Source organism: Pituophis catenifer, unplaced genomic scaffold (assembly GCF_029215685.1).
Source record: "Pituophis catenifer annectens isolate HBS135680 unplaced genomic scaffold, rPitCat1.0.hap2 SCAF_3, whole genome shotgun sequence".
Taxonomy (NCBI): domain Eukaryota; kingdom Metazoa; phylum Chordata; class Lepidosauria; order Squamata; family Colubridae; genus Pituophis; species Pituophis catenifer.
The window spans coordinates 63874242-63900536 of NW_027256883.1; the positions used below are offsets into that span (position 1 = coordinate 63874242).

The window sequence follows — 26295 nt, forward strand, 5'->3', positions numbered from 1 at the left end:
TTTGCTCAAGCAGGAGACCCTATACCATTTCAGACAAATGGCTGTCCACTCTCTTTTTAAAAGCTTCTAGTGATGGAACACCTACAACTTCTGAATGCAAGCTGTTCCACTGGTTGATTATTCTCACAGTCGGGAAATTTCTCTTTAGTTCTGGGTTACTTCTCTTCTTGATGTAATTTCTAACCATCGTTTCTTGTCTTGCATTTTGGTGCTTTGAAAAATAGGTTTTACCCCCTCTTTGTGACAGCCCGTCAGATATTGAACACTGCTATCATGTCGCCCCCTAGTCCTTCTTTTCACTAGATTAGACACATCTGATTCCTGCCACGGTTCTTCCTATGTTCTAGCCTCCACCTCCTAATCACCTTTGTTGTTCTTCTCTGCACTCTTTCCAGAGTTTCAATGTCTATTTTATATTGTGGTGACCAAAACTGGATGCAGTATTCCAAGTGTGGTCTTACTGAGGCCTTATAAAGCGATACTAACCCTTCACATGATCTTGAGTCTATCCCTCTATTAGAGCCTTGGTGGCGCAGCAGACTAAAGTGCTGTTAAATAGCACCAGCTGCCTGAAATTACTGCAAGTTCAAATCTCACCAGGCTCAAGGTTGACTCGGCCTTCCATTCTTTCAAGGTGGGTAAAATGAGGATCCGGTTTGTGGGGGCAATAAGCTGACTTTGTATAAAAAAGAACACCGCTTGGGGGGGCCAAAAGCCCTACTAAGCAAGTATATACAAAAGTATGAAGGCTATTGCTTAACGCATTGTAAACCGCCCTGAGTCTCCGGAGAAGGGCGGCATATAAATAGAACCAATAAATAAATAAATAAATAAATAAATAAATAAATAAACGCATTTTAGGATTGCATTGGCTTACCAAGAAGTAGGTTGTGGTATGTCTTGAATAAGTATACTATGTCCACAGCATTTTGCTGGTCCACTAATTTAGTCACTTTGTCAAAGAATGAATTAAAATTTGTTTCATGATCTTTTTTTGACAAATCTATATTGGCCTTTGGTTATAACTTTGCTAGCTTCTAGCTGTTCACAGATCTGTTCCTTGATTATCTTTTCCAGGTTCTTCCTAGGTATTGATGTCAGGCTGATTGGTCTGTAATTGCCTGGATCTGTTGTTGTTGTTGTTGTTGTTGTTGTTGTTGTTGTTGTTGTTGTTATTTTTAAGATGGAAACCTTTCTTTCTATTTCCTTGCACAAAGTTGGCATAATAGAGAAATGGGATTTATGTAAAGTTTTTTTCTCTCACACTGTAACAATGCTCACACTTTGCTGCTCTTATTAGCATATAGTAATCCTTTATATAGGTTGTTATCTGTGTTTGGTTAGATTAATTCTTCATCTTCTTCCATTAGGTGTTCTTAGGTATTCGATCTCCTGGACTTATTCTGAAAACCAAGAGACTCTCCAGAATCCACAGATAGGGAGAGGCCATATAAGAACAATCCAATCCTAGGCTATTGGCATACTCTCAACCAAGTGACAATGAGGGTCTTAGCCAAACTGTGCACCAGACCCTCAGAAAAACCTCTGCAACCCAACAGAGTCTATCAGATACTAAGGGTGGACCAATCAAATGAATCCTACCTCCCTGCGGCAGGGAGAAACACTAGAAAAACTGTAAGGTAATGTGACAAAGAACTGATCTTAGCACCTCTCATGTCACTGCTCCAAGACAAAAAGAGATCTAAATGCTACATGTTCAGCCTTTGATGACTTGAGTGAAGTCCATGGTTGCTGTGCTACCATTAAGCCTCAAGATGCCTCTGACCACACACCCACAGAAAGTATCTTAAAGTCTCCCAGTATCATAAGTCTGGGAAACTCCACCCCCAGCCAGGCCACAGAATTGAGCAGTTAAAATAGGGAAGCCAGGAAGTTGGTACAATAGCAGCAATCAGAGGGCCTCCATTCAACTACTTAGACGACAACAAAAACAAACAAGCCCAACCAGATGGCTGATCTGTCTCTTCAGGTCACTTCTAAACTGAATCCAGAACTCCACAATCTTTAGTCCTATTTATCTAGTTCCCCTCCCCCCCCCAACCAAACATATCTTTTACTTGCAATAAAGCAGATGTAGGATAAGGACTGCAACATTCAGTGATCAGGAATGCTATCAGATTTGGTTAATCCACATTTTGCTTATCCTCATGTTCCTGTATTGAAAGGATTTTTTATTACTAATCCTGTGGCATATGCAGATTACACTATCATATCTTACATTTGAAAATGTATGTGTATCTGCAAATCAAAGTACTGAATCAAGGACTTCATTGTGTCCTCGGAATCACATATATATTACACTATATTCAGGAGAGAATTAAAAAAAAAATCTAGTTGATTGCTTTCTAAAATGCATCAATGATGTAGTTTATGTTACCTTGTTAGATTTTAATGAACATTTGATGTTCATTTGATGAACATTTGATAAGGATTCTGTTTTTGCTTTCCAGAGCAGGTGATCCATAATTCATAGATAAGAACCCATCTTAAGGTAGATTGACTTAATGACAGCGAAACAGCAATAGTACTCTGCCCTATTACATCAGCAGAATGCTGTCTAACAGCGTTGTTCAGTAATTCACCTTTTGTGGAAAGGGCTGGATAGGATAATCTCTCTGCAGATGCTGAGGGATTTGTTAAAATTTTGCCAGAAAATTTGCTCCTATTGACATGAACATTGTCTGAGGAAGTGATAACTTTCTGTGAGGATACCAGGGTTTTATTTTGAATTGTGGACTTCATGGAAGAAGGTAAACTTCAAGGAATCAGATAATTTTTACCCCTTCTTACTCCATTCAACAGTAAGGAATCAGCAGTAGAGTGCTTCAGGTTTTTGGGTTCAGTAATCTCCTAGGACACTTAAGTGAAATGGACACTTTTTTTTTTTAATTTGATTTATATGCTGCCCTTCTCCGGAGACTCAGGGCGGCTTACAGTGCATTAAGCAGTAGCCTTCATATTTTTGTATATTTTATACAAAGTCATCTTATTGCCCCCACAAACTGGGTCCTCAATTTACCTACCTTAGAAAGGATGGAAGGCTGAGTCAACCTTGAGCCTGGCAAGATTCGAACTTACTTTAATTGCAGACAGCTGGTGTTAAATTACAATGCCTTATCTGCAGAGCTATCCAGGCTCTTCAGAACATCATTAAAAAGGCACAATAAAGAATATTCTTCCTGCATCAACTTAGGAAGTTCAGACTGCCCAGCAGTTGCTGATACAGTTTTACGGAGGAATTATTGAGTCTGTCATTTGTACTTCTATAACTGTCTAGTTTGGAGCATCAATGAAACATGACAGGTGCAAACTCCAATGGATAGTCAAGACTGCAGAAAGAATAGTTGCGAATAACTGCCTTCCATAGAAAACCGTATATTGCGCAGATCGGAGGGCTGAAAAAATATCTGAAAACCCCTCACATCCTAGACATAAACTGTTTCAACCCTTCCCTCGGAATGGCGCTGTAGGATATTGCATGCTGAGATAGTTAGACACAAGGACTAGTTTCCCTCATGCCCTCACTCTACTGAACATGTAATTCTTATCAACCCATAGAGTATGGCTGTAGTGTTCATTCCTTTTATTATCTTCTTTATTTCTATTATTATTATTATTATTATTATTATTATTATTATTATTATCATTATCATCATCATCATCATCATCATCATCTCAGTTTCTTTGCAAGTATATTGAGTGCTTCTGTACTGGAGATAAATTCCTTGTGTGTCTAATTACACTTGACCAAATAAAGTATTCAATTCAATTCAAGCATGACTTTGGCCATCTGAGGCTGAATCCCTGAGCTTCCTGGTGCTTTTGGGTAGTTGGTGGGTGTGAACGGTTGTATTTCAGGTGTGATAAACACCTCTTCAGGAAGGAAGCAGTACCCTGGAAGTACCCAGTACCCAGTACCTTTTGCCCTGGAAGAGAAGGTGGTGTGCCGTCTCAGAAAGAAAGCATCTCTCGACCCAATATATTGAACGCCACCATCCAAACTTTTCTTTTTGTGAAACAGATAGTTGCGAAACAGATATTCCCATGCATTTTATTTCTAGGATATTGAGACAATTGTGCCACATTTTTAAATGATTCTGTCCTTATCAGTTGCTGATACAAGCACACACCAGGTTTTTCCCTATTTAAATTGTATGTAAATCAGCTTTGTTTTACACATGCAGTGATGCTAAATCTGCTAAATTCACATGTTTTAGCACTTACAGTGCAGCATTCCTCCTGAGATTTTCACCCTTTCATGTTTGCACCCGTTTTCTGCATCACGGTTAATTGTCACCTGTTGTTTCCATATTAATTTTTCTTCAGTATCTATGTGAAAGACATTCTTAAGAGTTAAGAAATGATGTACAGGATTCCAAAATCTAACATATTAGTAATATTCACAAGATGTTTACAATATTAAGGCGAACCAAATAATAAGAGTATTTGACATGCATTTGAAGCTGGTACCTCTTGATATTTTGGGCTATCATAATTTCACTGTAACAAAGAACTATGATATATGCTGTATAGTTTTTAAAAATGAATTTTTAGGATCAAAATATTTCCACTTGTTTGATAAATATCGTGTTTCTTAATTGGCAGTAGCATGTCCTTACATAAACAAATGTAGTGGACAAATTCATTGAAATATCCTTTTCCAGCAATAATTCAGTTATTACTCACCATATTTGCATGTTTCATAGGTAGCAATTGTCTTCTTGAATGCAAGTTACTACGGTAACCCACATGCATTCCCTCAGTGCCTGCCATTGCTATATTTCTTCATTATAATGTTTCAGGGAACAGATTGATTTGCCTCAACAAGCTAATTTTTCCTGGTCTTAAGCAACTGGTAGCCTTAAACTAATCCTTAAAAAGACATATACATACTGCAAAAATGTACAAAATTGAATGTGTATACTTCATTTTACATGTTGGTCGAAGAGTTGATGGTTGCATTTTGGATCAGTTGAAATTTTCATACATACAGTACTTAAAGGCAATCTTATGTACAATGTATTATCATAATGTGACCTTGGCATGAATAAAAATGGCTAATTGTGATTCTAGGAGGTATATTTAGCACATCAGATTGTTAAAATATTTCCTTTAAAAATGTAATTATGTATACAGTAACGAACAATTGCAGATCGGGATTATCCCTTTGTTAGGAATGTAGTCTTTCAGGAAAGAGTAAGTCCTTTAATGCCGGTATATTTACAGTTATAAAATAGAGGGCTTCCTAAAATACTTTCATCTTACTTTAATTACATCTTACTTGTGTTATTCCAGTCAAGTGACTACAATTCAAGGTCTCCACTATTTCTCCAAATTCAAGGTAGAAATTAAAGAGAAAGAGAAATTCCAGAGTTTGAGGTAATCTTACCAGCAGCTTCAGTAGAGATATAGAGAACAAGGTAGAATCTAGGGGCACCCAATCCAAAAAAAAAAAAAAAAGCATAAATCTCATATTCTGGGATCACCTTCCTAGGTATGACCTAGAGAAATTTCAAAAGAGTCTCTTTAGCTTGGCTTTCAGATTTAATATGCAATCGGTTTCAGTCAACACTTTTTATTTGCAGATTTATGTACAGGCATCCTCAGTCATCTATACAGTAAGGTTGTGCTGAAGATGTATTGTGTGTACCAGAGATCAGTTACAGTAATTTAGATAGATTGTTTTTCCTGGATGAGATAGCAAGCAGGAGAACTAGAAAGAAAGTCTGGTCAGTGGGAGTCAAGTCTCTATCTTTATCCAGCTTATCTTACTAAATACTACAAATCAAATTGAAAGAAAAATGGCAAAGTGTGCTAGCTTCCAGCAATAACTTTATTTCTAGTTATGTAGTATTAATCCTAATAGAGGAAAGCAAACATTACTTCCCTCTAGATATTTTTTTTTTATTTCAAATCATTTTGAATTTGCGCTGCAGTTGTTAAAGTAATCTTGGGAGCCATATACTTAAGTTATAGAAACTCAGAGTAGCTGTAAAGTCAGATTGAGAACATTCCTGATAATAAAAGGCTGTAGTGGAAAAATTCAAAAGAAGATCTTCTCTAAGATCTACTACTACTTAAACATTTTTTGAAAAGAACACTTATTTGGTAATTTGCAGAATGATAGTCTACAACATTTGTTATGTTGCTTCTCTTTCAAAAAACTATTCAGTATAAAAATTGCTTGAAGGGATTTTTGCCTTCAGCAAATGGTAAGTGTGTGTGTCTGAATGTGTGACGAGAGAGAGAGAGAGAGAGAGAGAGAGAGAGATCTATAATTCAGAACGACCAATGTTCTCCTCTTCTTCCTCTTTTTCGTCTTCAAGCATGTACAGTGTCACTTAGTTGACTTTTGTGGAATTATTAATCTATGCAGTTTTAGAATTCTTGGGGCCCTTTATAATAAGGATATTTTGTGAACTTAGTCCAGTGTCTCATAGAAATTGTGATATATGATCCATCTGAACCAAAGCTCTGAAAATATGCCAGTGTGCATTTAGAGGTATTTTCCTAATTGCTTCACTTGAATTAGCCAGTCTGCTCAAACATCCTGTTGTATGTGTGAAATTTACTTCTCCACAGATCACTAATGTTTTTGTCCATAAAGGGATTTGAAGATTAGAGCAATTATTGAGTCCTCTTTAGTCATTTAACAGATTGTATGGGGACAAACTGGGCAGAAAAAAGGCAAACAGGTGTACATATTTTCTTCAGCAACATGATTGGTAGGTGGGATGGGACGGCTTCAGTTCTTGTGCAGTTTTAATTCTCCATGCATTTATCTGAATATCTCAGGGAGGTTTATTAAAATGTAGTTAGATTGAATTTGGTGCAATTCCAACATAAAGGGTTTCTTAGTAACTTAGATGTTGAATTAACAACTATTGCCATTTCTGATCATCATTGTGGTACATGGTATAGATGGGAATGTATGGGACCCTAAGGCTAAAAGCTTCTTTGCTAAGCTGTAAAATAATACTCATTTCTAGTAATGTAGAATTTCTTAGTGTATGTAATATTTTCAGTTCTTCAAATCCTTCAGAAGAATTTTATTGCTTTGACTTTTACAGTTGCAATTCTACTAATTAGTCATAATCAACAGATTATAAACATCAGCATAATTGATAGGACAAAACAGTTCAGCCTCTTCAATTTGTTACCTTTAAACCCTCCAAGGGAAGAAATAGAATTAAATCTTTTATTCAGAGTCTTCATTAAATAGATGCACTAGTGTAGAAATAACAAAGAATTAAGAATGAATGCATGTGATTATTTCAGGGAGCTTCATAGTCATACGAAAACAGGATCAACTACAGCCATAAAAATGCATTAGAAGGAAATTAAACAACCATATATTGGAATATCCTCTGTAAATGAAAAGTGTGGTATTAATTAATTATAGTTGTGAACCCTTTCCTGGTATTTCTGATTTTTGTACTGAATTCTGTATTCTGTACTTATGGCCATATAAAATACAGTATGTATCGGCATGAATGCTTCTATCCTTGCGGAACTGATTTCAGTCGATGTTATGGTTGAGAACTTGAAGGTAATGTGGAAGTTGATGTACAATGTGGTCTGGGTAAAGCTGTAATCTATCTGAAATGATTCCATCAGCAATTTAAAGATGCATCTCAATTCATTGCTACTCCTGCATAATAGTGGATAGAATGATTTTTTTTTAACAAAATGTATTTCTTGTGTGCTATTTTTTAAAACAGGAATTGTTCCTAATTTTGGTCATTTATGTTCAATTTAATTACTGTTATTTCCATAAAACGCTGGGGTTACTGTTGGTGAATGATTCTCCCTGCTAGAAATAGTCCACCTCCATGCTTGGATTTAGGGTCAGGAGTGGTTTGGGATTTCATGGTTTCCATGACTACCATGGACTTAATTCCACATCAGCATGGCCAGCAAGGTTTACAAACTTGATATGTTTTTAGTTTCGAGCAGGGATAATATAATATGAAGGACAGAACATTAACATCATACCTTGATCATGGTCAGATCAAGACTTAGTGGCAACATCAGCCTGTTTAGGAGATGGTCCACATTAAGCATCTTATGGATCTGATTTCCAGCAGAGTTCTTTTGGAGTTTCCCACAATCTGGCAGTCTGCAGAGGAGTATATCTCTAGAATCTAGAGATGACAAAGATACTAGATTGGATTCTCCCCCTATGGTTTCTCTCTGTGTGTTGTTCCTGGGATGCACCTTAGTTTACTGAGAAGTTTTTGAGAAATGAAATTTCACAAGAGCTCCTTGGACTGGGGTTAGCAAAAATAAAGTAGTTCAACAAATCACACAGAGATCAGCTTAGAGGCTGCACCAGTGATGGTAAGTGTAGTGAAATGCCAAGAGTTTTCCACATGTGGAATGCCATTATTTCCCTGTAGGGAACTAATGTCTCAGAAGAATTATCTACTAGCCACTGTAACCTTTTTGCTAGATACTTTGCAAATAGGATCTGCATCATATTTGTTTTCAGTTTGAAAATGAACCATTTTAATGAAGTAAGACCATTTATGTTCAGACTGTATTCAGGAGGATCCTAAGATTTGAAAAAATATTGGAGCTTTCATCTAAAAAGATTAAATCATGGCAACTGGATCAAAGTTTGTTAATCTGAGACATTTTGTTATTTATCCAAGTAACTTCATCAGTCAAAATTAAAAATTAGTTAGTCAGAGAGTCAGAGTGTCATTGGAAGGTACTTACTTTTGCCACACCAACTGCATGGCTTTCTCCCCACAATGTATATCAATATGTCTATGAAGACTCAATCATCCAGGCCAAAAGTATCTAAAAAGGTTAAATCATGGCAAGTGGACCAAAGTTGATTAATCTGAAATGTTTCATTACTCATCCAAGTAACTTTATCAGTCTTCATTAACATATTGAAATATATTTTGGGGAGAAACCCCTACAGTTGCTATGGCAAGAATTGGTACATTCCAACGATTCTCTGAGTCTCTGCCTAAGTAATTTTTATTTTGACTGATGAAGTTACTTGGAGGTTTCCATATTGGAGGTTTCTTTTCAACATCAGGTCCTTTCTTTGTGAAATGACTCCTTTAACTTGTTAGATTATCAAGAATTTAAATCTTGAAAATTCAAAAAATAAGATTTAATATAATGACTAAGAAGAAATAAAAATTAAACATGTAAGTGTAATGCTTGTACAACAGCAATAATATTTATATTTTTATGTATTATTATATATATATGGACAGATGAGATATGACAGAGGTTACATTATATGTATGCAAATATATGTATGTATTCTTTTGCCTTTTTCTAGTTTTGGTTTTCCGTTAATGATTACTTCAATTGTTTTTAAAATTATTTTTATTAAATTTCTTTATTTTCCTGTACATAAATTATTCTCCTGATTTTTCACTCATTATCTTGCAAACATCTCGCTTCAGTTTGGCAGATATCCATTTTATAACAACTATGAGCCTCTTGTTCCTTATGTGCTTTAACAGGAACATGATGGAACACATGATGTTGGCATTGTTTTATTTAATTTTGACAGGAAGAGGCTTTTGACTGTGAAACAGCTTACCATATGCAATTTAGTTCTTCATGACTAACAACCTTTCCTGATTATCCTTCTGTTTTATGTGCTGGAGAAAGTTCTCGCCATTGAACTTCTACAACTGACAGTTTCTAAGCTCTTTTTTTCTTAACAAATCCATTTAACAGAATAGCAATAGCACTTAGACTTATATACTGCTTCATAATGCTTTACAGCCCTCTCTAAGTGGTTTATAGAGTCAGCATATTGACCCCAACAATCTAGGTCCTCATTTTACCCACCTCGGAAGGATGGAAGGTTGAGTCAATCTTGAGCCGGTGAGATTTGAACTGCCGAACTGCAACTAGCAGTCAGCTGAAGTAGCCTAATCACTGCGCCATCTCGACTCTTGCTACTCATATAAGCCAGGCAACAGCTCAGTAACTGTTAATGTGGCATATTGTGATCCTAAATAAATTTATATTTGGAATTTGTTGGGAGTTCAAGTTGAATAGATATAGCCGTGATGGTGAACCTATGGCACGCGTGCCACAGGTGGCACGCAGAGCCATATTAGTGGGCACGCCAGCTCAGCTCTGGGGCACATGCGCGTGCCGGCCAGCTGATTTTCTGGGCCCACCAGAAGTAGGGAAACAGGCAGTTTCCTGCCTCTGGAGGGCCTGGGGGGTGGGTGGGGAAGGCCCGTTTTTCTTTCTTACCTGGCTCCAGATCCTCTCTGTGTTTCTGGGAAGGGCGAAAACAGCCTTTCCCACTCCCTTGGAGGCCCTATGGAGGCTGAAAGGGCCCATTTCCCGACTCCTGGTGGGACCGGAAGTGACATTTTTTCCTGTCCCCAGCCTCCAGAGACTCCTAGAGAGGCTCCTAGAGACTCCTAGAGAAGTTCTGGAGGCTGGGGACAGCAAAAAATGTCACTTCCGGTCCCACCGGGAGTCGGGAAATGGGCCCTTTCAGCCTCCGTAGGGCCTCCAAGGGAATAGGAAAGGCTGTTTTCGCCCTTCCCAGATACACAGAAAGGATCTGGAACCAGGTAAGAAAGAAAAAAGAGCCTACCAGGCCATCATGTGCCAGGAGCGAGGGGGGAGGGGATTGCGCACGCATGCGCGTTGGCACGTGCGCGTGCTACCCTCCCCCGTCCCCCCCCTCTCCTGGCACGCGATGGCAAAAAAGTTAGCCATCACTGAGATATAGGAAACCATACATCTTACAAATAGGATGGTTCCAAAAGTTACCCCTTTTGGTCTATTTTAAGATAAAAAATAGTTTGGAAATTTGGATTATTACAAGACTAATGGATTTGTAGTATATGGTAGTATATTATAGTATGGATATACTACTATATTACATTTATATTGATTTATCCACTATATAAATAGAAAGTAATGTTGACAATCTCATAAAAACCCAGGGAACATCTGGGTCCTAAGAACATCTTTGAGAGATATCTTATATAATTCATTTTAAAATGCTGCTTCTGTCATAAAAGTTGCATTGGAATTTTAGAACTGTCATAACAGTAATCAAGCTCATCCTTGATGTCTTTAAAGTTCCTTTGAATTCAGGACAACTTTTAGGAGCTTATTTTAGGAGTATAACCAAAATAGCGCAAAATACTAAAAAGCCAAAGTTTTACAGTTTCTTTTAAGATTCTGTATTCATACATCTCTAAATGAATATGGTTTGAATGATAACAGCAGTGCTGTCTCTACCAGGTTCCAGTTCTATTTTTTATGCCCCAAACAATCTAAATTTGCCCAAAGAATATGTATTCAATAAAGGTACTGTACACATTAAGTATTTCAAGATTTTATTTTATTTTCTATCTACAAAATCCCATTACATCTCTGCTGTTAATTGAAGAATTATCCATATGCCACCCCTTGTGCGTGGTGGGTGGGTGGTGATCTATGTCTTTCATGTTGCTCTGACACAAACATAGCCCTCTAGATTATTTTTAGGACCCCCAGAGTAGCAGAATCATCATAAGGATATTTCTCCATCATTTCTTTTTATGGTTAAAATATTATCATCTTCTGCTCCAGGCAGAGCCAATTAGGACTGGATCCCTGTCATTAGCAACAATATAGGAATCATTAGAATTCCTTCTCAGTTGTCAAGATGGCAGGCATGAGCAAAGCTCTGCCCTTTTCTTTATGCATGAGATGTACATGAAAAAAGGCCTGGGCTTTGATTGCATGGTTGCTTATGCCGTCTTAACTGTTTTCCATCATGTCCCTGCAGATGCCTCTGTCCTCTTTCCAGGACTAAGGAATGGTTTGCTTTTTCTTTCAAAGCCTCTGTTTAGAAGTATAGATATATTGCACGGAAAGAGTTCTTGTCTGATTTTGTTCATGAGATTAATATAAATTTTGTATTAAATAGGAGTTAGTTATCAATTGTTGCTTAGGAATTCTGTAATGTTCAACTGTATAATTAGGTTCCTTTTTCAGCACTTTCAATAAGTTAATAAAAGGTTTTATAGTTTGCTGATGTCACAGTCCTATGTAGACTTACCGTCAGGGGTGGGTTCTACTTACCTTTACTACCAGTTTGCAGTGGGGCCACACGCAAGTGCAGAAGCTTCTGCACATGCGCAGAAGCATTTTGATGATGTCAGGGTCAGAGGGTGGAGCCTCCCGCCGGTTTTACTACCGGTTCTATAGAACCGGTGCAAACCGGGGGCAACCCACCACTGCTTACCGTGATTATTTTCCTCTAAGGAAAATAATCCTTCCTTTAAGCATGTAAATAACTACTAAAAGTCAATATTTAATTTTAAAGTCATAGTTCTAAGTTTCTAAAAAATAAAAAAGATTCTGCTTTCTTATTATCTGTGGACAAGAATTCCTGTTGTATAATTCCATATGGTTCTCAATTTAGCATCTAAGCCTACGTTTTACCCTAATTTTGTTTAGAGTAGTTTGCTTTATTTTTAATGGATGTAAAGATTCTTAAGCAAAATAATCTGTCAAGTTTGAATTTCTAGTTTATGGTTTCTTAATCTAATAGTAAAGGGATTTAGCTTTGATTCTAGCAGTGTATTGGATATGCCATTGATACAAATGCTATTGAACAACTGAACTTGTTAATCCACAGAAATAAAATGATATATTTTCACTGATTAATACAAACACATTTTTTGGCTCCAGGCGGAAATAGACTATGGTAGTGTGTATATACTGTACTATATTGCCAATATTCAGAGTCTTGAATACAGTATCAAGCCCTAACAATTATTATTAAATTGCATGAATATTATATCATTTATTTTTTTATTAGAGGTTATTAGGACTTGATTTAAACTCACTTGTACCATACCATTTTGGCTGACATTCTTACTGTTGTATCTTCCAGAAATACCTTCACGATCCCCAGAAATCATGTCAGTAGGATCTCATTCATTCTCTCCAGGAGGCCCTAATGGGATTATTAGAAGCCAGTCCTTTGCTGGTTTCAGTGGTCTTCAAGAAAGACGATCCAGGCAAGTATCATCTCCAAAGTCAAGCTGTAAACTGAAGGAAAATTTATATATCTCAACCACTTTAGCTCTGGAAATCTGTTCTCATTTCAGGGGGTATCTCTGCCTCTGTTATAAATCTGACAATCTGTTTGTGATCAAAATAGCTATTTAAACAACTACTAGACAAGCTTTGTCAAAGGTTATCTACTTGACCTGATCTCCTCTTTTACTCCAATAAACTTCCATCAACTCTACACGATGGAATGGAAAGGAGGGCTGAAAATGAAAACAGCTTCCTCCTCATCCTCCACAATCAGTTAAAAGATAAAAACATAAGGCTGAGTCAGACTATTTGCTTTGTTAAATATTTTTATTCTTTTTACACCTATATACAGTAGGTCCAGGTAAACCATTTACAGCAATATTTCACAAGGCTGGGGTGATTACATTAATCTGAATAGGTCTCCATATTAAATGTCATTCTCTATTTAATACTGAACATATTAGATCTCCCACAGTGCTCTGTACAATGATACATATGCATTAGGTAAATATATGATGATTAGATCAAGAAACATGGCTTCAGCCTGTTACAGTCCACCACTTTGCAAGAATATTTGCCTAAACAATTTTCAAACCTACAGCTGACCCTGTCTTTTGAAGGACATTTATATTGGTTTTCTTCTGTTTTGAGAAAGGATTTACCTCTAATTCTATGTTTCATGTACTGTCTGCTTTTTAAGTGATTGTCCATTAATACTAAAACTTTTTCGCTTTTGATGGAAGTACTACAAATCTTTGTTTTCTTAGGGCTGCATTTTGCAGCAAGGATTAAACTTGATGCTGGCTGAAGCTGCCAGGGAATTTCTCTGCACAAGTTTAATTCAAACGGGCTAAGCAAATTCAAAGTTGCTTAGCTCATTGAGATCACGTTTTTGTTTTGTAATAATTTACATTTTGCCTGAAAATGAGGTAAAATGGCTAATGGCTACTAAAGGCCATGATGCCACTTACTGTTGTAAGTGACCAAGCAAGTAATAGCTGTTCATCAAGCTTCTTCATTTTATTGAATATGTATGGTGTATTTTAATTTGTTGTTACTTCCACTAAATCTTTGCAATACGTCATAGTACAGATTTAAGTAAACGAATGAATGGAATGATAAAAGCCCTGGACTCATTAGCAAGCTAAATATCAGATGCTGACTAGCCAATTGCCATGATGCTTCATAACCCATCACCTTTTACTTCTCTGGCAGGCAACATTATGTTTTTTTTGCTTGGAAACATTAGGAAATGCTGCTTAGAAAATATTAAAATATTCCACATTTAATGTATTTGTTTCCAAGGAAAAACTCTTTCCGTTTTCATTTTATAGATGTAATTCTTTTATTGAGAATTCTCCTGCACTCAAAAAACCCCAAGCCAAAGTGAAGAAAGCACACCATTTGGGGCACAAAAGTAACAGCTCAGCTAAGGAGCCTCAGCCTGAAAGAATGGAGGAAGTTTACAAGGCCTTGAAGAATGGATTGGAGTAAGAGCTTTTATTACTGCTGGATGTACTGCTCAAAAAGAAAAAAAAAGTTATGTGTGATAAACAAGAACTTATCTACTGATGTCAAAGATAGCTAATGAGTTTCCAACCAGCAAAAGTAGTTTGTTGATAGCCTAAAGACTGATCTGCACAATCCATAGGTGTTTAGTCATCTGGATAGTTTCAGTCCAACAGATGCCTTTTATCTTTCGGTTTTAGTGCATAATAGCTGCAAGAATCTCTACCTTTTGTTATTTCAGCTGATGCCCAAATGATCCTGTGTTTAACTCTGGGGGATATGGCTATGCTAATGTCTTGCATTTAGCATGGTTTGTAACAATAATGAGGAAATTCTGTTTCTAACAGTGGTATATAGGGCTTTGTCAATTGTCTTTGAAAACTAGAAAGAATGGCATGTCCATTGTGATTTGGCCTTTAACTGATTTTTATAAATGCACCTTTTTTCCAATTTCGCTTTCTTCCACGCCTGCTGCAATTATTGCAATATACTAAAACATTGTAAGAATGAGAGAACTTGTCTCAAATAATATGGTTGTTAAGCAAACAGAAGTATGATTCTGATGTGAGAGGTTATGCAGTGATGGCGACCCTATGGCACGTGTGCCGGAAGTGGCATGCAAAGCCATCTCTCCAGGCATGCGAGCCATCCCCTGTTGCTCTTCTGGGTTCCGGCGCGCTGGCCAGCTGGTCTTCAGGCGCGCTGGTGCACATGCACACGCTGGGGAGATGATCTTTCTGTTTCTGGAGCACACATGCGCATCGTCCACTGGTCTTCCGATTTCTGGCGCGCATGCGTGCATGAAGACCAGTTGGCTGGTGCGCATGTGCTTGCTGGAAACCAGAAGTTCATCTTCTCTGTGCTGGCTTGTTCTCAGTGGCAGGCTGGGGGGGGAGCTTCTTCTCGGCCAGAGTTGGGGCGATGCTCTCCTGCCTGCTGGCCCCCTAACCTGAGCCCCAAGAATGCTGACTCCCATTCCCTCTGACCCCGGGAAGGGACTCTGGCTTTCCAACAGAGGGAGGTGGCATTCCCTTCCCAATTTTCTCTCCCTGTCCGGGGCTGCGGAACCGGGTCGTCGGTAGGGATGTCCCACCACCCTGATGGGGACCAGGGGGCAGACAGGGAGGCACAACAACCCTGAAAGGCCAGGCGGAGCCTGCAGAGCCGGCGGAGGGCCCTCGCATGCAGGGCTCATCCCTCTCCCATCACTGACAGCTCCGGTGCCCCCCACCCACCCATTACCCCCTGGCCCAGGTGAATTTTTGACATTCAAATTTTGACACTCTTCTGGTTTCCGATGTGCACGTGCGCAGCAGCCAAATGGTCTTTGTGTGTGCATGTATGCCAGAAACCGGAAGACCAGGTGGCTGGCGTACATGTGTGTGCCAGAAACTGAAAGATGCGTGCACCAGGCGTCTGCTCTTCCGGTTTCCGGCACACACACATGCGCGCTCCCGTTTTGGTACTCGGTGCCAAAAAGGTTCACCAACACTGGGTTATTGCAGCTATCTGGTCCTCTGAGGTCATGGTGAACATAAGTGAGAAAGTTTTATGCATATCAGTATTTTTTTATTTATATTTTATAAATCACATCTGCAAAATTTGACTTTTCTGTGTTCTCTTCCACAGGTAAACTGTATTTATGAGTAAAAGTATCTATTTCAGCCAAATATTTACTCTATAAAGAAACAATGCTTCATCTTTAAAAATTTACATTTATTTAGATTTATATGAGAATATAACGTTGCTGATGTTTCAATTTTGTATTCTCTTTACAGTGAATATTTAGAAGTTCATCAAACAAAACTGGATAAATTAAGTACTCAATTGAAGGACATGAAAAGAAATTCACGGCTGGTATGCTTGTCTAAAGATTCAGAATAGTAGAGAACTGTGCTAAGCAAGGAAATTAAGAATTGGGTTTTAATGTTGGGATGCTGAATATGAAACTTAAGGGCTAATTATGTTTTATAACAAATACAATATATATTCTGCCACTTCAGGCATTTGATTGTAAATATCCCAATATTACCAGATGATGTTGATATACCAGATCTGTGTTTTCACAAATGTGTTTCCCCTTAGATCTATATCATACTATTTCCACATTTACTGCGGTGAACAATGTATATCATTATTTTTGTATAATAATGACTTTTGCAAAGTGAGAAGAAGATACTGGGAGAAAAGAAATATTTTATTTGTAAAAACTAAGTACAATACGCCAGTCGGTTATTGTAACCACTTTTCTCAAAATAGACAATTATGGTTGCATTTTTGTATATTAAATCTGTTTTAGACAGTGTGGGCCACTCTTTACATGAGTGATTACAATAATGTCAGGAAGCCATTTTATCTGTTTGCCTGTGCCTTTGCATGTAAACGTTTTCTGGAAAATTTATGTTCCCCTATTTCTTCTCACCCTGACTGTCTGAAAAAATGTAATTTATTTATTGCAGTTGATTCATTTTGGCTCAATTTGCTAGGGCATTATGTTTAAAACTGACGTCTTCATTGAAAGAGCATCTTATTTTTAGTAATACATTCATTTCATTCATTTCAGGGGGTGCTGTACGAACTTGACAAGGTAAGTGTTTTGTAATAACTATACTTCAGTAGACAAATAATCTCAATTATATGTGATAGCAAAAAAAAAAATCTTCCTGCTAATTGGAAATTGTGGATGTTGTAGTCCCAACACATATTAAAAGCCGGAGAAGACTGCAACATGGCATCACATTAGTTAGAGAACTCATAAAGTAAAAATCCTAAATATTATATTTCCTCCATTTACTTGGTAAACACCACTTTCAGTCCACAAAATCAATTTCAAATAAAGTGATTTGAAGATTCTTGCCTAAGGTGATTATAGGAACATCTCAGTAAGTGCATAAAATATTGATTGAGTATGTGGTTTGGAACCCTGTTATTCAATAACTTGAGATACATCTAATAGAACTGAGAAACCCTGTTTTGTCCAAAACCATTAGTGATTATTTTGTAAATTTAGAATGAAATTAAAAGCACTTTAATTCTGGTGTCTTCCTTGCCCAGATAGAGCTGAAGCTTCTCATTTTCAAGGAAGTATTGAATTACTTTTGCATATCAAATTGGCATTATATGAAAATATTAGACATACAGAAAAGTATGCAATGATCAGCTAAATTCAGATAACTTTTCTTATTTTGATTGTTTTATTTTTCAGCAAATGAAAGCAATTGAAAGATATATGAGAAAGCTTGAATTTCATATCAGTAAGGTAATTAACTTCCTTTCATTCTGTTTCCAACTTTGTTCTTCAAAAAAGCCTGCCCAGCAATACTGTATCTGGTAGTCTAGAGAAACCATCTCACAAAGCAGTTCTTTAGATAAACATAAATTAAGGTTTGCAAGTAATTAAGATTAAGGTTTGCAAATTAGCAGAACACTCTAGTACAGCCTATAAGAGAATTTGCATGTTCCTCAAGGTGTTCTCGCTCATAGCAAGTCTGTGTCAAACTGACCTGGAACAAGAGGAAATGAGGTGAGATAACAGAATTAATGTACTATTAACAGCCTTATCTTTCCCTGCCTGAAGGATAAACACATTTCTAGGTGGAACATTTCTAGATGGAACATTTCATTTTTGACGGAAAATGCTCTCTTAAACAGAGCTCTTAATTTTCATCCAATTGTCAGAATGTTTATAATACCCTTATAGGGTCATCCCCTATTAATAATTCATTATCTCCCTTTCTGTATATTTGCATGATACATAATATTTGTATGTGCATGGAATCTCATAGGCACATTCAGAGAGTTGTTACTTCTCTTTCATTTGTGCAATAAAATATTTCACATCATTAAGTGCAACAAAGCACTTTATTCAGTCATGCTGAGTGCCTATTGCTGAAGGCCATATTTTAGGACATGAGTCTCTATTTCTGCCATTTGTATTTTGAAAATGGTGCATGTAACTGAAATAAAATTAACTGTAAGGCTTCTGTCAGGGTTCCAAGTAACACCCCCAACCAAAGAAGACTCTGCGGCTTGAAATTCCTCAAAGTTCCATTTTATTAGAGATGTCATATTGGCACATCTGGGAAAACCCAAATCTGAAAGCGTCCAGGTTTGCCCCACCCAAAGAAAGTCCAAGTCCCTGCCCCAGTACCCACATGTCCATCACATGGTCCAATCAATTCACCGTCCCAGCTGGAGATGCTTCCCAGTCACACCACTCCAGGCGCAGGGCAGGATGTCCTTGACTCTCAGAGAAAAGAATGTTATGGCTAGATATCTGTCCAACTCCATACAATCCCCCCTCCCAGTTTCGCACAGCACTAAATGTGGCAACCCTGAAGATCCAAAGTAAAAGATGGCTTCCAGGACTGACAGCTGCTGCATGCGGTTATGCGGTTATGTTTCCTTTTAATAGTAGATGTCACACAGTATAGAATTATCTTGTGATTTTTTAAAAAAATCAACCTCCTTTTATGGGACCTTCAAAACATAATCATCTTATTTATTTTATGCTCATAAATCAAATATTCATCAAGAAATAAATCCAAAATAGCATGTTACCTGCTAACAAGCTAATGCAGTGGGTACTTTGTGTTTGAGTCCCTCCCACTCAGAACAAAATGATTTCAATGTTTTACATAAGACTGAGTTGCTACAGAACTAAATCCACATCCAAATTGCTCAGTATGTTAGCTTGTTGTTCTGTAACCCATGGTAACAAACATGGAGAACTTTATGTGAAGCAAGGCTTTTAGAAGAAAACGCAAGCGGTTGTAATTGAAAACATTTCAAGGAAAGTTGCACAACTTTGATTACTATGACAAGCAATGCACATTAGCCTTCTGATGAAAGCCGAGTCCTGAATTTAAGTTTTGAAAGGGAAGGAAAGGAAGGAAATGTGGCCATGACAGCTTTTGAATGTCACAGATGAGTTTGTGGTAGATCTGCTCAAGTTGACAAGGGAAAAAAACGTACCGTTTTGTGGTACATGTACAGCAGTCTTGTTAATAGAAGTAAATACTGTAATGTGACAATTTTTATGGTCACGTATTCTGATCTTCAGATGCCATACTAGACCAATAGATAATAGTTTTGATAGTTACAAAGAGTTTATTTATAGGCATCTGTAACTTACAGGAACCTACACATTTTTCAATAAATACATCCTACTGCTTGATCTGGATTGTTTCAGGCTACCATATCTGAGCTGCTAGTGCCCAAAGTTCATACATGACCATCAGAACTTCGAATCAGGTCATAGGTAACACCAAGATGGATCCATCGGAACTTCAAACGGACACTAGTCATAGGTCAAGGACCTCCTGTATTCTTTTTTTTTTTTTTTGAGTGCTTTGTTTGGGTCTGTCTAATATGTAAAATCTGCTGATAAGTCTCTTGCATCCAGTTACTTTTTTGTTGTTCCTGGAAACTATTCCCATGCATATTAAAGATACTACATATTTTTCATTCATTGCATATCTTTCTGCAGTATCCTACTACAATGTTTCAGAAAGTCTTCTAATCATTAGAAAAATAGAAAAAAGTTAGAGTACAATGGGGAATCAAAAAAATCAAGCCCCTAGTTTCCTGTGAGTGGAAATGTTTTCTGCTTATACCAAAGTGTCATGTTGCTGCTGTCTTTTACTTATTCTGTGAATTAAATCAAATTATCAGAGTCAGAAATTATTAAGTGCAGCTATTATTAGTGGTGAAAGAAACCTTAATGAAAAAAATGTTTGCATAAAATTTAAATGGCTGACCATAATAATTGTTCATTATTCCCCATTATTCATTGGGGAAACTGAAATATTAATTTTTGAAAAATAGTAGTTGTGAGACAACAAGAGAATGATGTCATTTACATAGATAATTATTTTCCATACAAAAACACCATCAGCACTGAAATTGTTTGCCCTATGAATTACTATATTTTCACCTGAATAATTCAAACACCTTTTGATTGTTTTTGATTGTTTTTTTTCCGTTCAACCTCTCAGTTTTACTGTTTTTCTTCCTATCAGGTAGATGAACTCTTTGAAGCCTACTGTATCCAAAGGCGACTTCGTGATGGTGCTAGCAAAATGAAGCAAGCATATGGGTTGTCCCCTGCTAGCAAGGCAGCTCGAGAGAGTTTATCAGAAATCAACAAAACCTATAAAGAATATACCGAGGTATAAAATGATCTACTTTTTCTTTCGACTTCCTATTGCAATTGCAATTACTGTAATAGAAAGATTCAGTTGTTGTGAAAAAAAAAGATTATGGATTTAAAAAAAAAAATGTATAGAATTTATTTACAGTGATAATTATTACATTTATGCAGCATTGTGTATTCTGCCATAAAATATAGCCTGTTTAGCACATGAGGTTTGATTCTAAAAAAGTGCTTTAGAGCAAACATACCGTATTTTTCGGACTACACAGTAAGATGCACCAGAGTATAAGGACACCTTAGTTTTTGAGGAGGAAAATAAGAAAAAAGCTGATTGGGGGTGGATCAGCCTCCAGAATATCCCCAATCAGCTGTTCCCAGAGGTGAACTTTAGCAACAGGTTCGTTGGTTGGGAGCTCTGCGCCTTGCTTTTTTTTCAATGTCTGAAGCCTCCATTTCAGAGGCACTTTTTTTTCAGCCTCTCAAATGGAGGTTTCAGAGGCTTTTTTCACCTTCTTTTAGGGGGGAAAAAGGTGCGTCTTATACCCCGAAAAATACGGTAAACAAGATTGTAGGAATGAAACAAACAAAATATTTAAAAGTTATGATATGTCTTATCGAGCACATCTAAATTCTATTAAAGTAACCAAAATATCTTTACAATTACCAAGGCATGTCACATCTTTTGAGTACCCCTAATGCTTGGAAATTGAAAGTTGAAAAATTTGACACACCAAGTAGAAGCCTAGCAAGATCCATTTGGAACTCATTAAAGCCACTGTATCTATTTTCTAGAAGAATGCTTCTACATTTTACAGATGCTACACAATCTCAGGAAAAGGCACCATAGTTTTAAAAGCTGTAGGCCAGTGCACCATTTTAAAATCAAATCTGAAACATTGTGTTGAATTCACAGCACAGTTAGTAGTTTGTAAAACAAAGATCCCCTTCCAGAATACAGGATTTTAGGACATTTGAGTAACTCGGAGTGGAATATTAACATTCCTGTAGCTATTAGACAGGATTTGCTTCTTCATCAAGCATGATTATTTTAGTAATTTTAATTAAAATCAGTTTCTTTTTGTTTGCGTGTGTGTGTGTAGAAATTTTTCGTGTAGAATTGATCAAATATATATCTAGGAATACATGTTTGCTTAATGAAGTTCAATGTCTTATAATATGTGATGGAAGTACAATAATTTATAGCATAACTTACGATTACCAAAACGAACAGCACTTTGATGTGGAAATTAATGCAAATGCTTAGTCCTATGTATAAAGAGTGCCTGTGTTTGTATTTCATTGGGTATTTTTGCAATTGAAAGCAACTGTTCATCATAGTTTTCCAAATGTCCTGCTAGAATATTTGAACCCATGGACAGAAAAAATGGTTGCTTATATGATTTATTTTAATAAAACTCAGTGATCTTGAAGAAACTATTGGATTTTGATCCCTGGGTAACCAGGAAAGCATGATTTCCAAGGGAACACTGATTTTTTTTCCACTCAATACTATAATTACAAACTCAACCAAGGCCTGCTTCAGAAATCACCACATTATAATTAGTGGTAATGAACACAATTCAATGTGTTTTTAAGATACCTTTATATAGTTCATTTGGAATAGTTGACCTGATATTAGTCTTCTATTTTCCTACACAGAACCTGTGTGCCATTGAAGGAGAGCTGGAAAATTTAATGGGGGAGTTCTGCATCAAGATGAAAGGTAATTAATAATAATAATAAAAAAAAAGATGAAAGGTAATTGTCTTGCCTCTCATGCCTTTTCTACACAAACATCTCAGCAAGGGATCTCTGTGTGTGGTTTCTGACAGCACAGAGAGGACAGTTCAATTCAGATAAGAGGTTTGTTTTCTTTCACTCACCTCTTGGGATATAAAGTTTTCCAAATATTTCTGCTTTGTTTCTAAAGCAATTGAAATGTCTCATGTTCATTGAAATAGCAAGCATTTACAGCATATTTTATAAAGTTTTTTGTCTTGCTTAAAGATGTGGGTAAAAAGGTTACAATATCTTTTAAGATCAAAGAACTATACTTATAAGATGCTTATTTTTTGCATACATTTCATTACATCCTTGTAGGATTAAAAAAAAGTCTCATTGCTAGAATGTAAATATTGATATTACTTGATATATGAGATCAATATTTGACTAATTAAAAATATAAACACCTCTGGAACATACTGTACACTTAAAATAGTTGGATAGGTATTAAAGATATCCATATCTCTGCCTCAATTTATTAGTGTGAGTGGAACAGAAGTATCTTTAGTAGACAATATTGAGAAATTTGTGAATTTATAATTTAACATTCTTCTTCCCTTGAAATCACTTGAATTCATATATACACTTAATTTCATACATCAATAGAAAAGTCTGAAGATTGTTAACTTGGAGCATCCTAAGAGACCAATGTATACCTGTTGATATTTTGAGGGTTTTTATTTTAGACTTTCACTGTTGTGGTTCCTTTCCTTTCCTTTCCTTTCCTTTCCTTTCCTTTCCTTTCCTTTCCTTTCCTTTCCTTTCCTTTCCTTTCCTTTCCTTTCCTTTCCTTTCCTTTCCTTTCCTTTCCTTTCCTCTCCTCTCCTCTCCTCTCCTCTCCTCTCCTCTCCTCTCCTCCCCACCCCTCCCCTCCCCTCCCCTCCCCTCCCCTCCTCTCCTCTCTTTTTTGCATGTGGTGAAATAAAATGGAATACCACCACAAAAATAGAAAAGGGCATTTCCTTCCTTAAAGACTTAATTTCTATCTCTTTTTTAACTTTCCAAAATCAAAACTGCTGATCTTTTGCTGTTTATTCCAAAAAAAGATTTAAAATCTTAAACTGGTACAGATATCCTGTTTCCCCCCAAATAAGACATCCCTTGATAATAAGCCCAATTGGGCTTTTGAGTGCATGCAGTGGTGGGTTTCTCCCGGTATGGCCCAGTTCCGCCAAGCCGGTAGCAGTGACGATATGACATCACCGAATCGGTTCTACCCACCCGCCCCACCCACCCGCGTTATTCTTACCTTTTATTTGGCCCCACCCCCAATCTATTGTTGCCTCCTGAGTCCCAGTTGATGGCTAGAGGGAAAAAAACTGTTTAAACTCTTGCCATGGGGCTTCAAAGGGCCGCCCTACAGCTGATCAGTGTTAAAAGAAAACTAATGAGTAGATGAGTGCCTGCAAAAATAAATGGGTAGACCAGTGCCTGCAAAAATACATGAGTAGATCAGTGCCTGCAAAAATAAATGGGTAGATCAGTACAGTTCTGCAAGCAGTTAAACGCCTGGTAGATCAGTACCTCTGCTAAATCCTAAATAATTGTCACATGACCAGCAAGCCACGTCCACAAAATAAGCCACGCCCATAGAACCGGTAGTAAAAAAATTTAGAACCCTCCCCTGAGTGCATGGCAATAAGGCCAAGCGCTTATTTCAGGGTTCAAAAAAAATATAACACAGGGTCTTATTTTCGGGGAAACACGGTAGTCTTCAATGTATGTAACTGAGCCCAGAATTACGGTCATAACTCATGGAGACCCCTCATCTTAACTAATCCTTAATTAACCCATAAATGAAAAGCTGTGGGACTCTATAGATATTTATTGCAATACATTACTTACAATAGGTATCCAATTATAAAATTTTAATTGTCCAAGGGGAGACTTACATTTATTTGATACTCAATCTACTACCAAAGTAGTTACTTCTAATTGCAGACAGGGCCATAAAATTATTTTTTTTTTTTAAGAAGCTTTCTCCCTGAAGTATTTATCTGTGTCACATCCTAATGTACTAGAAAAGAGAAGAATGCAAAATATCAATTTCAGCAATATTACTTATCTTTGATGTTTTCATTTTTCAAATGGTAATTTTTATGATTACCGTAAATTAAATGCAATGATTTAGAATACATTTTCTGATATCTGCATAAGGATCTGTTTCTCAACATATCAGTGGCATGTTCCCACAAGAGGGTGGATACTTTTCTTCTCAGCATATTGTTATTGTAGAGGATTCATTTTTCTTTCAGCATTAACCTAAATCATGCATTGCAATAAAGCGAGCATATAGATTTCCAGCAAGAGTAGGAATGGATGTGAACGCTAGTAGCAGGCACATTTGTAGGAGCTTAGAAACTGGAGCTTTAATCTTAGCGATACCCAGCATGATTTAATATGAAAAATAAAGCTTCAAATGTTAACCTTCTAAGGTATGTTGGAGCAGTTCCATAGCAAGTTAATGCAGCAGCATTTCTAAGACCAGTGTTCCTTAAGGAAAAAATCCTTTTATTCATTTTAATTTGTTTTCTCCCCATTCAGAAATATATGTGCTTATGGGCAAGTAACAAAAATAAAACTAACATAAAAGTATCAAAAGGAAAAGCCATCTGCAGAGTATTAGTAAATGTTTCAAGTCTATAAATACTAAACAAGTAAGAATGTGAATGTTAATATCAACCCAATGGAAAATAATTTTGTTCTGGGATTTAGGCCGCTGCTGAAAGACTTAAGATATGATACATACTCCTAGGTGGAAGAAGCTATCTTCTTAGCTTTAAAAAGTGAATAAGAATCTCGTTTGCCCAATAAATGCCCATAGTTTCCTTGCTTGAATAAATATGTAATACTAGAAAGAAAGCCAGTTCACGTGCATTAACAATCCTTGGTCTCAGGAAAGCTGATCCTTATTTTTGCCTGTGATCTAGAATTTCTTGATGAAATAGAAATTATTTTTGTACTGCTGAATGCGTAGAAGAGTATTTTTGTGTGGGAGGGGTCCTGGACTTGGGTTGCTAATATTATATCTTGTCAATTTTCATTAAGTTGTGTCTTTGGAAATACGTCTATTGCACAAGAGCCGAGGTGGCGCAGTGGTTAGAGTGCAGTACTGCAGCTACTTCAGCTGACTGCTAGCTTAGCAGATCAGCAGATCAAATCTCACCGGCTCAAGGTTGACTCAGCCTTCCATCCTTCTGAGGTGGGTAAAATGAGGACCCAGATTGTTGGGGACAATATGCTATTTAGTATACTGTCTTTGGTATAAACTGCCCAGAGTCCTGGGAGAGTGGGCGGCATAGAAATATGACAAACAAACAAACAAACAAACAAACAAACAAATAAATAAATAAATAAATAAATAAATAAATAAATAAATAAATAAATAATATAGCTACGTCTCATTCCCCCCACCCCACATTATTAACAGTATTTCCATTGTGTTGTTAGCTGTTGGAATAAGCCATGTGCAACTTTCCAGGTGTTGTATTCTATATCCCATAGCCCTGAATGAATTTGGAGAGTAGTAAAGATTGATGGGAATTGCACTTTTAATATCTGCTAGAGAAACAGTACACTGTCTATTAACATGGTAGCTATTTGTGAGTCACACATTCATTTTGTGCTTTAAAGGTGATAACAAAAAGTGGGTATCTCATAATAACTTACTAAAAGGTTTAGTAAAAGAGTAGATTTACTTTCAGTTTCTCCGGGCATTACTTTTTTTGATGCAAATATGGCACTTATGGCTTAGGACCTGGTTATTTACGGGACCGCCTTCTACC

The 26295-nt window shown here is 36.9% G+C and overlaps 1 protein-coding gene across 3 annotated transcripts in view; it reads left to right on the top strand.

The window, feature by feature from the left end:
* Positions 1–12927: 12927 nt before the first annotated feature.
* Positions 12928–26295, top strand: part of RIPOR2 (RHO family interacting cell polarization regulator 2) — a 37610-nt gene continuing 24242 nt past the window's right edge. For 2 of the 3 annotated variants that reach the window (XM_070942462.1, XM_070942460.1), the window contains exons 1-7: positions 12928–13043; positions 14400–14555; positions 16353–16431; positions 17138–17161; positions 17780–17833; positions 20595–20744; positions 22388–22451. In XM_070942462.1, the coding sequence (XP_070798563.1) occupies positions 12943–13043; positions 14400–14555; positions 16353–16431; positions 17138–17161; positions 17780–17833; positions 20595–20744; positions 22388–22451 (628 nt within the window). In that variant the 5' untranslated portion in view covers positions 12928–12942. The remainder of the gene's footprint in view (positions 13044–14399; positions 14556–16352; positions 16432–17137; positions 17162–17779; positions 17834–20594; positions 20745–22387; positions 22452–26295) is intronic. The other variant, XM_070942461.1, reaches the window with a different exon arrangement.